This window comes from Coffea eugenioides, chromosome 7 (genome assembly GCF_003713205.1).
Source record: "Coffea eugenioides isolate CCC68of chromosome 7, Ceug_1.0, whole genome shotgun sequence".
In the NCBI taxonomy this organism is placed as follows: domain Eukaryota; kingdom Viridiplantae; phylum Streptophyta; class Magnoliopsida; order Gentianales; family Rubiaceae; genus Coffea; species Coffea eugenioides.
The window spans coordinates 11,281,561-11,295,896 of NC_040041.1; the positions used below are offsets into that span (position 1 = coordinate 11,281,561).

The window sequence follows — 14,336 nt, forward strand, 5'->3', positions numbered from 1 at the left end:
TAAGCGACGAGCCCCGGTTCAACCCCCAATTCGATCCCATTTGGGCCTGAATAAGAGCACTATGTCTCCCGGAGAGTGGGGGGAACCGGCTTAACAGCTTAGTGTACCGTCCCGTTGCCCCCTATAAATGCTTCCATGCCCTAACCCTGGACCATTTGCAGACTGTCCGAGAAGTTGAACAGTTGTTCTCGGCAATAGGTTGGGAAAAGTACCTCACCATTGGTTACGCCACGTTTGAGGAGTTGTGTTGTGAATTCTACTCCACCTTCGAGTTCTTAAAAAATGAATTCATCACTTTGGATGAGAAGGGGACTATTCAATTCAGATTAAGGGTCACATAGTATAGTATGTCCATTAATGAGTTTAATCTGACTTTGGGATTTGTTAGTGAAGATACCATTGCATCTGGGGCATATATAAACAGTGCGTGTGACTACACCAGACCGTTTTCTACGGATTACATTGACATTTGGAGGAAGTGGTCCACGGATCGTCAACTTTACAATCCGAGTCAGTCCAAGGCCTCTCATCTGAAGGATCCTGTTTTGAAGGTCATCCATCGGTTTTTGGCGCACAATTTCTCGGGCCGAAAGGATTCCTCCGGCACTCTCATCAAGGTGGAATTTTATTTTCTTTGGTGCATGCGCAACAAAGTTCAGGTTAACTTGGGATGTTGGGTAGCCACCCAAATGCAATCGGTCATTCAAAAGCATAATAAACCGGTGATTCTGGGCTCACTCATTGCTCACTTAGCCATTCGATTGGGGTTGCTAGACCTCGACGGAGAGCACCGCTTCGCTCTGGCTCGTGAGATAGAGCCACTGGATTTGCGCAGCTTGGAGCGAATGGGGGTTATTTTCAAAATGGGCGATGTCTATCAGTTTACGCCCCCTGGCGAGGGCGGGCCACAGCCCCAGGTGCCTCTGACTGTCCCCTCCACTGACTCTCCACCCCATCCAGATCAAGCGGGCCCGTCTTCCTCTCATACTCCTCCTGTTTAGGACTCTAGCTACCAGCACTTCCAACATTCCGCTGATGAGCTAAACACCCAAGTGTCAAGATTAGATGGCCGTCTTGAGGCGCTCCAGGTGTTCGGCCGTATTCAGGCAAACAATCAAGCGACCTTCTTCGCTCACATCGGATTCACCCCACCTCATCCTCCTCCACCTTAGTGCCTCAGTGCCCTCTCTCGGTAGTTAGGGAAGTTTCTCTACTTATTCCCCTCCTACTTCATTTGTCATTTCTACATTGGGGACAATGTAGATTTTAGGTGTGGGGGGGATGGTTGAGGATGGTTGTTATTATTTCCTTTTACTACCATTAATTCCTTTTACTGCAAAAAAAATATATATATATATATAGGGGTGTGTAGTTAGTTGACTTTCTTTCTATTGCTTCGTTTCTTAGCTGTTAGAGCATGCTGCTATGATGAATTGTACAATCATGGTGCATGGGTATGTGGTCAGATATGCTAGCCGTGCATTTTGCTTCCTTTGGCAATGTCGTCGAATGTTGAATATGCTGGATTTGACTCATTCTTGTAATTTGGGAGCTTTTGAGCCTTGTTTGAGCACATTATTCTTGTTTGCTCTTTTGTTGTTTGATTGAGTGAATATCACACATGATATTGGCATTCTAGAACTTGCTATTTTGTACATGTCGATACCACATTTTGTTGAACTGGATGAATTTGAAATGATAAGGGCATTTAGGATTAAACCTCCTTTAACTTCCTAAAAACCATGCCTTCATCTTGTCTCCCAATAGTAAACCAATTTGAGTTTTTATCCGTCGAGTTTGTTTGTTAGCCATGTTGATGACCCAAGACCTCTTTAGACTTTCTTTTTCACCCCTACGTTGTCAAGGGATGTCTGAATTCCATCATTTGAGCAAGGCAAATAAATCTGGGGTTGCAAGTGTTGTTAGATTAGGAGCTGTATGATGCTATCCTTGTATAAAGGGGAGAAATTGACAAAAGGCCATTGATCAGAAGACTCTGTCTTACAGGGCGTGCCCACGCCTTGCAAGACATTCTCCCTTAAAAAAAAAAAAAAACTTGAAGGAAGTGATCAGAAGACTTTGGCTTACAGGGCGTGCCCACGCCTTGCAAGACATTCCCCTTTAAAAATATATATATATATAGCGGCACTTGCTCAGTGTGTACAGCAGGTGGAAACTGTCTTGTTCGGGGAATTTCTCCGGCGAAGCATTATGGTTACATGGTGGGTTTCGGACAGTCTCTTGACACATACCCCCTGTCTATACCTTCCTACCCTGCCTTTACCTAAGCCCCATTACAACCTTATCGAAGTTCCTTTGATTTGTGTATTCAGTTTACTTTTCAGTGGTGGAGATGTGATAAATGTGCAAGCCTATGGTAATTCCATTCCGTGGTGTTGATTTGAGCGGTCCTAGCATTCATACATTTTCTTTGAATTACCACCTGTCCTGTGTGTTCTAATTTTGGTAATATTGTCAGGGATCTGAGATGTTTGTGTTAGTATAGATTACCACATGACCTTTGCTCGCTTGGTTGTACTTCTGAGTTTCGAAATGCTTGAGGACAAGCATTGTCTAGATGTGGGGGGATTTGATAGAGCAATTATTTGGCACATTTTGCACTATTATTTTGTCCTAATTTTGGCTATTTAATGTGCTAAATATTGAAGTTTTGCTCATATTTCATATTTGCATGGATTATAGGTGGTTGGCGAAAAAAATGCTCTCGCAGGGCAAAAATTTCAGAAGACTTTTTGTCTCAGGACATGCCCACGCCAGAGACCGAAAGAGTTACATCAAAAAGACGGACTCGCAGGATTAATTGCAGCCAAGCCAACTAAGGAGCCCGGTCCACGTGAACCCGGAGCATTAGATTAGAACCTTTAAACAAAAGTTGTGGGCCTCCTAACCCTTTGAAGACTACTGGCGGCGGCTTGAATAAAAGAAAGAGAAAGAAAGAGAGGGGGAGGGATGTTTTTTTCAGGAGATTGGCTTTTGCTCAGAGGGGCAGACGCTTTTTCTTCTTTTCTTGTTTTGAGCGGCCAAGGGGAGGAAGGCCAGATTCACGTGTACTTGAGACATTAGCTTTGGTTTTCTTTTCTAGAGCGGTCAGACGATTGCAGATTTTCGTTTTGCTTTTCGACTGTGACACTTTGACTCCTTGGCTCTTATTTTGGCTCTGTATAATTTACTTTAGCTTTTGTTCGTACACTGGTGGCTCCAATACGAAGACGAAGCCAGATTTTTCTTTGTTGTTACTCCGATTAATTCATCTTCCCCAATTCCTCGGCAATTAATTCCTGGGCCATTGAGTGGATGATATTAATCAAATCTCGCGAGCTTGATATGATGAGAAGTGGCTAAAATCCCCATTCTACCCAGGGATTAACGCGAAGACGCGGGGCATAACATCTGTGAGATCTAATCAAATTTTTATTATTTCTTCCAATTCGTTACTATTCGTGCATTTCCTGAATTAATTGTTCATGGGTATTTTATTAATTGAATATCAACGGCCGGGTATTTGATTTAATTTAATAGCCTACTGTCACATTAACTAAATTGAATCCGTAATTGTTCATTTAGTTGATACCTAGTGGCAACCACCATAATTGGCTTTATATTGGGGGAACGCAAGATCTAGTTTAAATAAATCCTTTTAGCGTGTTTATTGATTAGGGTTGGGTTCTTCTAGCTTTAATGCAATTGGATAATTAAATTCCTATGGTCGTACTTAGGGTTGTTTTCTGGTTAGGGAAGCAGTCAACGGTCGTACCTTGACTGTCGAAAAAGTAAGGAAGAACTGGTTGTTAGAGTTTATTGATAACTATAACCAACCTAATGACGAATGAATGAAATATCTTTGCATCGATGATCATTTAATTGGACCGTGCTTAAGCAGTAGATCATTTGGGTAGAATTTTATTAATTGCTAATTTTAGTAAATTGTACTTGTTGAGTTATCTTTTGAATTTTACTTATTTTATTTTATTTTCATTTTCATCCCATTAATCATCCCCCAATTTTATTCTATTGACTTGGAAAGAAACAACTTTCTACCCGTTTCCTGTGGAATTGATCTTACTTGCCATTGTACGCAAAATTAATATTTTTATAGACAAATCTGGTATAACGGATCAAGCAAACTCTTCGAAAATAGGATGAATCAAGTAACCCATTACACACCTAGGGTCCCTGCTCCAGTATTTAGATTTACTCTATAATTAATTGTGGTGGTAATTAGGACTTTTTAGTATTTATTATTGCACAGATTCGACACATGTAATTGACTTTCTCAAATAATCGTCAGCCATGGAGTAAAATTTCAGCAATTGGAAAGCTCCCCAACCTTGAAGTCCTTAAATTAGGCTATGATTCCTTTGTGGGGGAAAAGTGGGAAATGCAAGAAGGGGAGTTCCAAAACCTCCGATTCTTGAAATTGTCACAGTTGGACTTTCGCTGGTGGACCGCCTCTTCTGATAATTTTTGCTGTCTTGAGAAATTGGTTTTGACTATGTGTAAATGGCTGGAAGAGGTCCCTTCTTGTTTAGGGGAAGCCCTCACTCTTGACATGATTGAGGTAATATGGTGTCCTGAGTCTGCAGTAAATTCTGTGAAGCAAATTCGGCAAGAACAGATGGATATGGGAAATAAGGATCTAAAGATTGTTGCTGCTGCACGGAATTGGTGATGGTCCACGTTTTCTTCTAAGTGCCAACTCAGAAAGAGAGTCGATCTCCTCTCATCACATTTTGCAAAAGCAGAGTGTGGTTCCACTTATTAGGTTAGATATATTTTCTTTGATGTTCTATTTGTATATGTTCAATCAGTTCAATGCTATAACTTTTCGTGCTTCTCAACGCAATTTCTGGAGATTTCCAATTAATTATTTGATTTGATTAGACATGCATATATGAATTCAACATTGTCTATCAAATATATTTATTTCTATATACTATTCTGATGTTCTCAGTTCCTTCAATATTTCATAATGTTTATGATCAATCGTCCCAGTTTCTGAAATTTTCTTCAATATGGCTACAGATTTGTGTGATCCTTTCAACCAGCAGAGCACAAGAATACATGCCAGGTACACTTTACTATTCCTGTTCTGTATTCCAGTGAGAGTACTAATTTTCTTTTTTGAAATCAAATAGCTGAATGACCTGACACTTTCTTTTTCCGTTTCTTTTTTCTATTTATTTTGAATTGCCAAGAATTCGGTATGCTATTGTGGTCATGTTGTGTAGAATATGTGTATTAAAAACTCAGAGCTTGGTAAACATAAGGATTTTTATTTTTCTGGTTTTTATTCCTCTTTTTTCTTTTTCTTTTTTCATTTTTGCCATCTAGATATGTGAGTTTGCTCCTGCTTGTTTTTCAAGAGTTTTGTTATGCTATGTTCCTGTAGAATGTTCTAAACTTTGCAAACTAGTTGTGCTTAGCCTTGGCCATTAGCCATGTTCTTCTGACACCTTGATATGCATAAAGAAGCTAAAGAAACAAATTTCTAGCTGTTAAAGTTAGATTGTATCCTTCGTTTCCTGAAGACGAACAAATTTCTAGAGACATCTACTTTATGTAATCTTTGGTAATACCTATAGATTTTGCATGGAACATTTAACTGATTTACCAAAAGATGCTAAAAGTTTCTGGATGTGGAGCAAAAGAGGAAGGGAATTTGAACTTGACGAAAGGAATCATTACCAAAATTTAGATTTAGCATTTTGACTATTACTTTGTCCTCTATCCAACTTGTGCAGTCTGGCTTCCCATTTGCAATTAATTGGTAAAGTTGCAACATCTTTAAGAAACAAAAAATGTTTGATTTAGTTTCTGCACTTCTAGTTAATCACAGCTATTGTGAATCCTGGGAACGATTCTGGTGAATTTTTCTGATCAAAGAGGGAAGAGAAGAAAAAGAAAAAGAAAATGAAAAAAATAGATGGAAGAGAAGAATATACCAACTTCTGGCTCATAGATCAACTGCCAGCTAAGGGAAGATGAGAGCTAGCGAATGCAGGAATACCAATTTAATATCCTGAACAAATGTCCCGTTAATGTATTACTTGTTGAGAATGGGACATATGAGTTTTAAGGAAGAGACAACAGGCTAGAAGGTCTTTGCAAATTGCTATGGCGTTTGATGCGTAAAAGTGGTACAAGCATTCAATCATGCCATGATGCCACTATCATGGTGGTACAAGCATTCAATCATGCCATGATGCCACTATCATGATTCGTGCAATTCATTAACATGTTTACACAAATCATTTTCTAATACTACAGGAAGTGAATTACCATTGATTATAAGTTGCTGCTAACTGGTAGTGCATCATCCATGCAACTTCTCCTTTTCTAGGAATGGTTATTAAAGATGTTTTTGCAGCATCTACTCTCTCTCTCCCACCAAAAGTTGGTCTTTGAGAGGGAGGAGGGAGTACAGGGAGTGGAAAGTTATCTGGAAGATAGTCCGACAGTAATTGTCTGTATAGAGAGCTGATGCCCAAAGGTGGCACATTTTCTGTCTTGTGCCAATTGAAATATTCAGAAAGCTAGAAATGCATTTTGTTGCTAAACTGGAACTGCCATAGTGGTTTGATCATGTCTATTTTTTATTCTTTATTGCTGAAAAGTGTAAAAAAGGATAATGACAGTCATCTGTTCTGGTGTTCCTTCATGTTATTATTAGCCTCTAATCGAGGATCACTTCACCTACTTTGGGTTTCGTAGTCTACATATGTACTCTCTGTTCTTTTCCATATGAAAGACATTTGGAAGCTCCCCAAGGGTCCTATCTTTGGCTGACCAAACCCAAGAGAAGGTGGTCAAATTTATTGTTTGCTTTGTGGTTTTACCCTTTAGCCAGCTCTGCTGGTAGGAAAATTAAACAGATAATCAGGAGGAATCTAGTTCAATTCTCAAGCCCTCACCTTTCCCCCTCCCCCCTCGTGAGGCTTAGTCTCCTTGAATTGAAAGGTTATTGTCGATCTTTTTCTTCTGCTCCATATCCTGGCTTTTCTTTTTTGTTCCATTGCCCCTCAAAGCCGAAAAACAGCATCTGACTCTTGTGTTCTATAAATCTTAGATTTCCTTTTGCAGGTCCTCCAAGAAAGGCCATCCAACTTTTAAACAGATATTGGAACTGTACTGCTAAGTTTTTGCCTGTAAATTGTCTGGTATAAATGCTCCACTTCTCTATTTCTTTTTTCTTCTACTAGTTCCTTTCATTAATTCAAGTACGTAATGCAGCAGGGTACTGCACAGGAGGACAACCAAAATAAAACCACAGACTGCTGGAGCACGCATGGATGGCTTGATAGCCTTCTTGCATTACTGGCCTGGAACGGATCCCTCAACTAGGGAAGTATTTCTGATGCTGGCAAGGTTCTTGAATTGAATATTTCTTAACTGGATGGATCAGTCACTCGCCGGAGGCTTCATCAGCTATTGAAACTTCATGCTCTCCCTGTTTGATCTTGTTCTTGACAGATAATCTCTTCCTTCCAGCATCGTAGCTCACTAGCTTGCTCATCATCTTATAAGTTGTGTTAAAACTTCTTCTTTTGCACCATTCATAAGCAGCCATTGCTCTTCGCTGATGAAGTGGATCAAGTGTTGCTGGTAGCTCAGACTCCGAAAGAGCAGCAATATAAATTTCATTTGCTCTCAATCAAAAGAAAATGACTATTGTAATCCAGTGAAAAATTATTAGATTGCACTGTTTTGCTCTAAAGGAAAAACCATGCGCCAAATTGAATTGGATAGTATATTTTTCTCTCAGTAATTAACTTGCAAGAAGTGATGAAGATCTGAGTAGGATAAGAAGGATAAAATTTTAGATTTTGTTTATATTAACTATGTTCTCAATGACGGACAAATTGTATTTTTGTTTATAATAAATATGAGTTTTTATCCGTGTCTTGTTCATTTACATGTCTATTATCTACTCCAAAATCATAGATCTTTCTGTTTATCTATACTACTTTTCTTAAGGAAATCCAGCCATGGTATTAAATGTGTCCCTGATGCCCATTTTCTTCTGACTTGTCTACTGTTTACTCTGACCTGTCTGCTTATTTGATTCGACTTTTGTTTCTGTTCATTATAGGATTAAAACTGCAGTACTGCAACAGTTTTTTTTTTTTTTTGGGGGGGGGAGTTACAGATTGCCAGTATATTGCAATGGACCTGGAAAATAGAGACAAGGAAAACTGCCATTGAGTTCCAAAAAAGGTTGTGGTGGATATTTTGTTCTTAATGTGTCACTAAGCTAAAAAAAATTGCGAATTGCTCTCAGCTACAAAGTGCATTCAAGTTTTTTGGACATTATGTATTAAAATTTCATAGAATGCTTAGATAATAGACTCATATCCTCCATGAGTTTAGATTAGTTTAGTCAGTCAACTCACAACAATTCAAATCAAATCTTTTGAAGAACGCAGTTAGAAGAATTAACTACAGCATCTTTCATTAAAAAACTCAAAAAGTCAAAAGTTTTTACATAATTAATACATAATACCTGCACCAAATAATAGCAGTTTGGTTTCTGAAGATCAATGAAGATAAGATAGAATAACAAGGCCAAGAAGTTCCCAGGGTAAATACTCACATAGCATTCTTGTCAGGAGAAAAAGTTAAGAGCAGAGTGCAATGGGCATTTTGCAAGTCTAAACACAATGTTTTAGCTATGTTTCCAATTATTCACTTCATCTTTCATTCAATGGCAGATTTTAGCAATCGTTGAGTTTGGGTTCGACCTATTAAATGATGGCCTGCAGACGATGTCATATGAAGAAATTAAACAAGGACGCTAGACAGGGAGAGTGAAATTGGTGTTTGTTGACTTGATATTGTCACCGAGTCCCCTTCCCAAATTTAAAAAAAAAATGGTGAATAGATAAAGAAAAGAAAAGAAAAGAGAAAGTCTTGGCAGCAATATTTGACTATTGGTGTTCGACTGCTTTAAATTATGACTTGTGAGAAAGTTATAGATCTGGAACTAAGTTCTTTCAATAGCTAGAGAGATAGCAATCTGATATCAGATTGAAAAGTAGTAGTAAAATGGAGATGCCCTTCATTAGTGCTACTAGTTACTTTGATCTTGCCTTGGATTATCTGGAATGGTGTGACAATCCGTTCAGCAAGTATTTTTCTTCTGATATCAGGAACCTGATGCTGGAGGTTAGATTATTGAAAACTTTTGATCTGTATATGAGAAATTGCAGGAGGAGGAATCATGGAACGATTTTGGAACATGATCAGGAGGAGAAGGCTAATACTAAGTCTGACAGAGTGAGACATAGTATTATTTTGTTCACAATTCAAGATCTGGTTACCAGGATACAGCACGATCTTCACTCTGCTTATCTTAGAGATATGCAATCTGGTGCATCAGATTTTAGTGGCATTGAAGGTGAGCTCGTTGGATTCCAGGAAGATATCGAATTGTTGTTTGAGAAAGAAATCAATGAATCATGGATCAATATTTTGTTGGGCCATTACTCACTGGGAGATACACGACTAGTTATGGATCTCATTGATTCCCTCTCTGATAATCTGGAGGATCTTCTCTTCGGAGATCATGAATTTGGTGAAGCTTTTCATTATCTAATACATACCCTTAAAGAGAAACTAATGTTCTTGAAGAGTTTCATTTGCTTTGTCACACTGCAGGGCGTTCAGGGTGAGCAATTGATGATCTGCTGATTCACACTGAAGTTGTGGCTATCAAAGCTGCACGCCTGATTTCTATATCTTGGTTTGAGAGAGACGATGAAGAGGTTTGCAATGCAATGGAATTTGAAATTTCTCAACTGCTGCACGAGAAGATTGATCCGGTTGATCCCCAAGTCCAAGAAACTTATATCCATGTCCTAACTGCTTCAAAATTGTCAAGATCATCACACAATTTAGCTCTTGAGGAGAACAAGAATCTGGTGGCTAAATTTATTGTCTGTCTCCTAGATTACATTATGGACCTAATATCACATAATAGCATTCTGGTTCCAGTGAAGGATCAAATGCTAAAATTCCATCAGGGAGTGAGATTCCTGAGTATCCTTCTTAGCCAGCAGCAAGAGAGGTTCAATGAGCTACATGACGAACTGAAGGATCTTATCAGAATTGTGGTCTGTGATGCAGGAATCATGACTTTCTCACTTTCTGTGAATGAAATAGAAATAGGCCTGGCCAAGGAAACAGATCTTGAGCTGTTTCATTTGCTGAAAGTGCTTGAGGTTATTAAGGGAGAAGTTACACAAATTTATCCAGTTACGTCACCATCATCATATAGGTTTCCAAGGACCAATGAGTTGGGCTCCATTGATTTCCTACTAGAAAATCTTGTGGAACTAGCATGTTCTGAGCATGATTTAGTTACTCTTCCAAAGGATCAAATCCTCACAATCCAAGAAGATCTTATATTCTTAAGATCTTTTCTACAAAATATTCTGGAGCAGCGCAACCAAAATGAAAAACTACGAGATGTTTGGAATCATGTGATGGAGGTTGCATATAAGGCAGAGTTAGTGATAGACTCTGTTGTGGTGGGGGATAAACCTGAATGTTTGGATACTATTGCTGGAGATATCAAACTTGTGAAGACTGAGGCTCTTGAAATCTATGACAGCATGAGGCATGATATTGAAGCTCAGAGGGTCACGAAGAATTTTATTTGCATTAAATCACAACATAACACCCTGGGATTGAATGATGTTCTGGTGGGTCTTGATGATGAGGTAAAAACAATTATGGATAAAATTACCAGGGGTTCAAAGCTGTTGGATATTGTTTCGATTGTGGGCATGCCTGGACTTGGCAAGACAGCATTAGCCAGCAAAGTTTTCAATGATCCTTCAGTTTTAGGCCACTTTCATATTTGTGCTTGGTGTACTCTTTCTCAAGTGTATAGCAAGCACAATTTGTTGGTTCAGATTCTTGGTTTTATAGCTTCTGAGAGGTTTGACCAATATCTGAATATGAATGAAGATGATTTGGCAGAAAAGCTCTACAAGTGTTTGAAGGGGAATAGGTATCTCATCATTTTGGACGATGTGTGGGACATTGAGCCATGGAACTTGTTGAAACCATCATTGCCAGATGATGCCAATGGAAGCAGGATTCTTTTCACCAGTAGATTTCATAATTTGTCTTCACAATTCAAACGAGATTGCACGCCTCACCATCTTCGGCAACTTATGGATGAAGAGAGTTGGGCATTGCTGCAGACAAAGATATTCGGCAAAGAAGTTTGTCCTCCAGCATTAAGAGTAGTTGGAAAGCAAATAGCAAAAAATTGTAAGGGCCTACCTCTCACAGTTATCCTTGTTGCTGGAATTCTTTCAAATGTTAAGGAAGATTGCTGGGAAGAAGTTGCAAATAGTCTGAGCTCTCGCTCAGTTATTGAGACCGAGCACTGCATGAAGACACTGGAGCTGTGTTACAGTCATTTACCCGATTATTTGAAGCCATGCCTCCTCTACCTTGGTGCATTCCAGGAAGACCAAGACATTCCTGTTCGAAAGTTAAAGTTGTTATGGATCTCTGAAGGATTTGTGCGGAAGACTGAGCCAAGTGACTTAGAGGATGTGGCAGATGGCTACTTGACGGATCTGATCACTAGAAGTTTAGTTATGGTTACGCTACAAAGATCTGTAGGGGGGGTCAAAGCTTGCCGAATTCATGATTTGGTGCATGAGTTTTGCGTGGAAAAAGCCAAAGAAGAAAGATTTCTACGGATTTTGCCTGGGCATACTGAGCTTTCTACTTATAATGGATCATACAGCACCGATCGATTTTTTATTTACTCTGCCACAGAAGAGGAATTGAAGAATTCGAGACTACTTTTTCCCAATTTACGCTCCTTGATCTGGTTTTCCAATCATGATTGGAAGTTTGTACTGTGGTGTTTACTCATTCCGTTTTAAGATGTTTAAACTTCTTAGAGTGCTGGATTTGGGAAAACTTTGTCTTGGTAGTTATTTTCCAAGGGAAGTAGTATTGCTTGTTCACCTGAGATACTTGACCATTCAGTGTTATATAAATTCCATCCCATCGTCAATAGCCAATCTCTCAAGGTTAGAAACTTTTATCATCAAAGTGTATGATGGAAATGTTGGATTGCCTGATACTATTCGGAGCATGAAGAAATTGAGGCACCTATATGTGGAAGGTATTCTTTCTCCAGTTGCTTTTAGTCTTTCATCTGACGATCTTGAAGTCTCCCAAGATATATATCATTTTGAAACCTTTACCCTTGCTGTTGATCCCTCACCTCAAATTTTCCAAAAGACACTGACAAAGTTACCAAGCATCCGCAGGCTAAAATGCGTGGGGGGCAGAAGATACTCTGCTGAGAGTTTCGACAGGATTATCAAGCTCGATTTTTTGAGTCAACTAGAATCACTCAAAGTGGTTAGCTTTCAGAGAGTTGAGTTTGCATTCCCCCTAAACCTACGAAAACTAACACTCTCAATCCTTGATGGGCCGGGGTTGCTTGCCAGGTTTGAACAAAATAAACTGCCATGGAATAAAATATCAGCAATTGCAGAGCTGCCCAATCTTGAAGTGCTCAAATTAAGTGGAGCCTTTGTGGGGGAAACATGGGAAATGGGAGAAGGGGCATTTCCTAAGCTCAGATTCTTGAAGTTGGCATACTTGGACATTGTCAGGTGGACAGCCTCTTGTGATGATTTCCCCCCTCTTCAGAAACTGGTTTTGGAAGGTTGTTCTAAGCTGGAAGAAGTCCCTTCTTGTTTAGGGGATATTCCAACTATTGAAGTGATAGAGGTCAAATGGTGTCACAAGTCTACCGCAAGCTTGGTTAAGCAAATTCAAGAACAACAGATGGATATGGGAAACGAGTGTCTAAAAATATTTATTCAAGAAAATTTTAAGATTTGGGCAATTTCTTGAGTGCTTAGATCTTTGGGAGAATCAATTCCATCTCAGTTGCATGTTGAAGAGGTGAATCAGTCATGTCTTTTCAACCTTGGTAGATTTGAAAGAGAGAAAACAGATTGGGATTCCACTCTTTAGGTTTGTAATGCTACTACGTTACTATTTGTATCTGTTGAATAAAATTCATGTGTAATACTATTTATGTTTCTTAAAGCAACTTTTTAAGTTTCCAATGCCTTGTTGAATTTGATTCTACAATTTCATGATTGCAGTGGCAAGAATAGTCAAGAACTAATTAGTCCAACATTATCTATCCTACTCTGTGCCTAATGTTCTTGCCATTGAATATTTGATATTTTTGAAATCATAGCTGCGCCTGCAATATTCTTCAATACCACTCAGCAGATTTTATACAATCCTTCTGCCCAGTGCTTCACAAGCATATACAGGAAGATGCACTTCTGTAACATTTTTTCTACAGTACAGTTAAGAGTAACGCATACTAAGGTTCATCTGTCAGAAGAAATAGCCGAATGATCCAACGCTTTCTTTTTCTTTTTCTTTTTTGAATTCTTTATAGGAAATAAAGCCTGTGAAGAATTCATATATATATATATCCGATCGAAGTCTTTTGTTTTCTAACCTTAAACCTGTTAATCCAGAGAAGTCACAAAAGACATTTAACAATTCTCCTACCAAAAGTTTCAATTAGAGGTATTCTCCAAAGAGGAAGAATTGCGGTGATTTCAGTATTCATCTAGTATAAGTAACGGTGTGTAGAAACGATAAGATCAGTGTTAAGTTTTGTTACTCATCTAAATTGAGAAAACAGGATTGTGATTTCACTACATCTTCTGAAGAAGTCTCAAAACAAACCTCTTTTCTGTACTGTTTTTTCCGCTTCTTTGCAGAGGTCAGGAGTTTTTTCAAGAGTTATTGTATGACCAGGGAGCAAACCAAATAAGTGTGACAGATTCCTATGATGAACCTGAGGATCCTGGAAGTCCTGTGCCTGTCATGGAAATGATAATTGAACAGATTCAATATGTTCTTTTTGCCAAAATGAAACCAGTCTAGCCACTTGTTTATCCTTTCAGCATAATCTTGGGAAATCTTCCAAAAAAATAAGTGATTAAGAGGATAACAAACCCATTCCATGATGGTTCCATCCATAGAAATCTTGGTTGGATAAAGATGTTGCTGAGCTTCATAAACTCTTTCAATCAGTTCATCTTCACTTTTGTTTAACACCTATTGACAAGTGTAGCTAGTGCATCCGCAGCAGAAACAATGGAAGAGAAAACTTCTCTAATAATTGCCATGTCCATGGTTGAAGTCTTGCTCACACTGGCAGGCTTACAGTCAGGTGTAGTAACATTATGCTCACACTGGCGAGGTGGACGGATTGGTTTCCAGATAACCGTCGTGGCCTTCAA

The 14,336-nt window shown here is 38.9% G+C and overlaps 1 protein-coding gene and 1 long non-coding RNA gene across 2 annotated transcripts; both read left to right on the plus strand.

The window, feature by feature from the left end:
* The first annotated feature begins 4,303 nt into the window (after positions 1-4,303).
* LOC113778526 lies at positions 4,304-7,782 on the plus strand. The gene is made up of 4 exons (XR_003469277.1): positions 4,304-4,783; positions 5,044-5,089; positions 7,088-7,178; positions 7,255-7,782. It is a non-coding gene; the product is annotated as an uncharacterized LOC113778526 (long non-coding RNA).
* A 1,281-nt stretch (positions 7,783-9,063) lies between these two features.
* LOC113776878 (putative late blight resistance protein homolog R1A-3) lies at positions 9,064-12,915 on the plus strand. Its single transcript, XM_027321929.1, has 3 exons — positions 9,064-9,685; positions 9,736-11,872; positions 11,979-12,915. Exons 1-3 carry the CDS (start codon positions 9,064-9,066, stop codon positions 12,913-12,915), a joined length of 3,696 nt encoding a protein of 1,231 aa, XP_027177730.1.
* Positions 12,916-14,336: the final 1,421 nt, after the last annotated feature.

Bases quoted from the DNA above. Each gene is read 5' to 3' on its own strand.
- LOC113776878 (XM_027321929.1), top strand. From the start codon at position 9,064: ATGGAGATGCCCTTCATTAGTGCTACTAGTTACTTTGATCTTGCCTTG. The intron at 9,686-9,735 runs GTGAGCAATTGA...TGGCTATCAAAG, and splicing joins CACACTGCAGGGCGTTCAGG to CTGCACGCCTGATTTCTATA. The intron at 11,873-11,978 runs GTTTTCCAATCA...TTGTCTTGGTAG, and splicing joins AATTTACGCTCCTTGATCTG to TTATTTTCCAAGGGAAGTAG.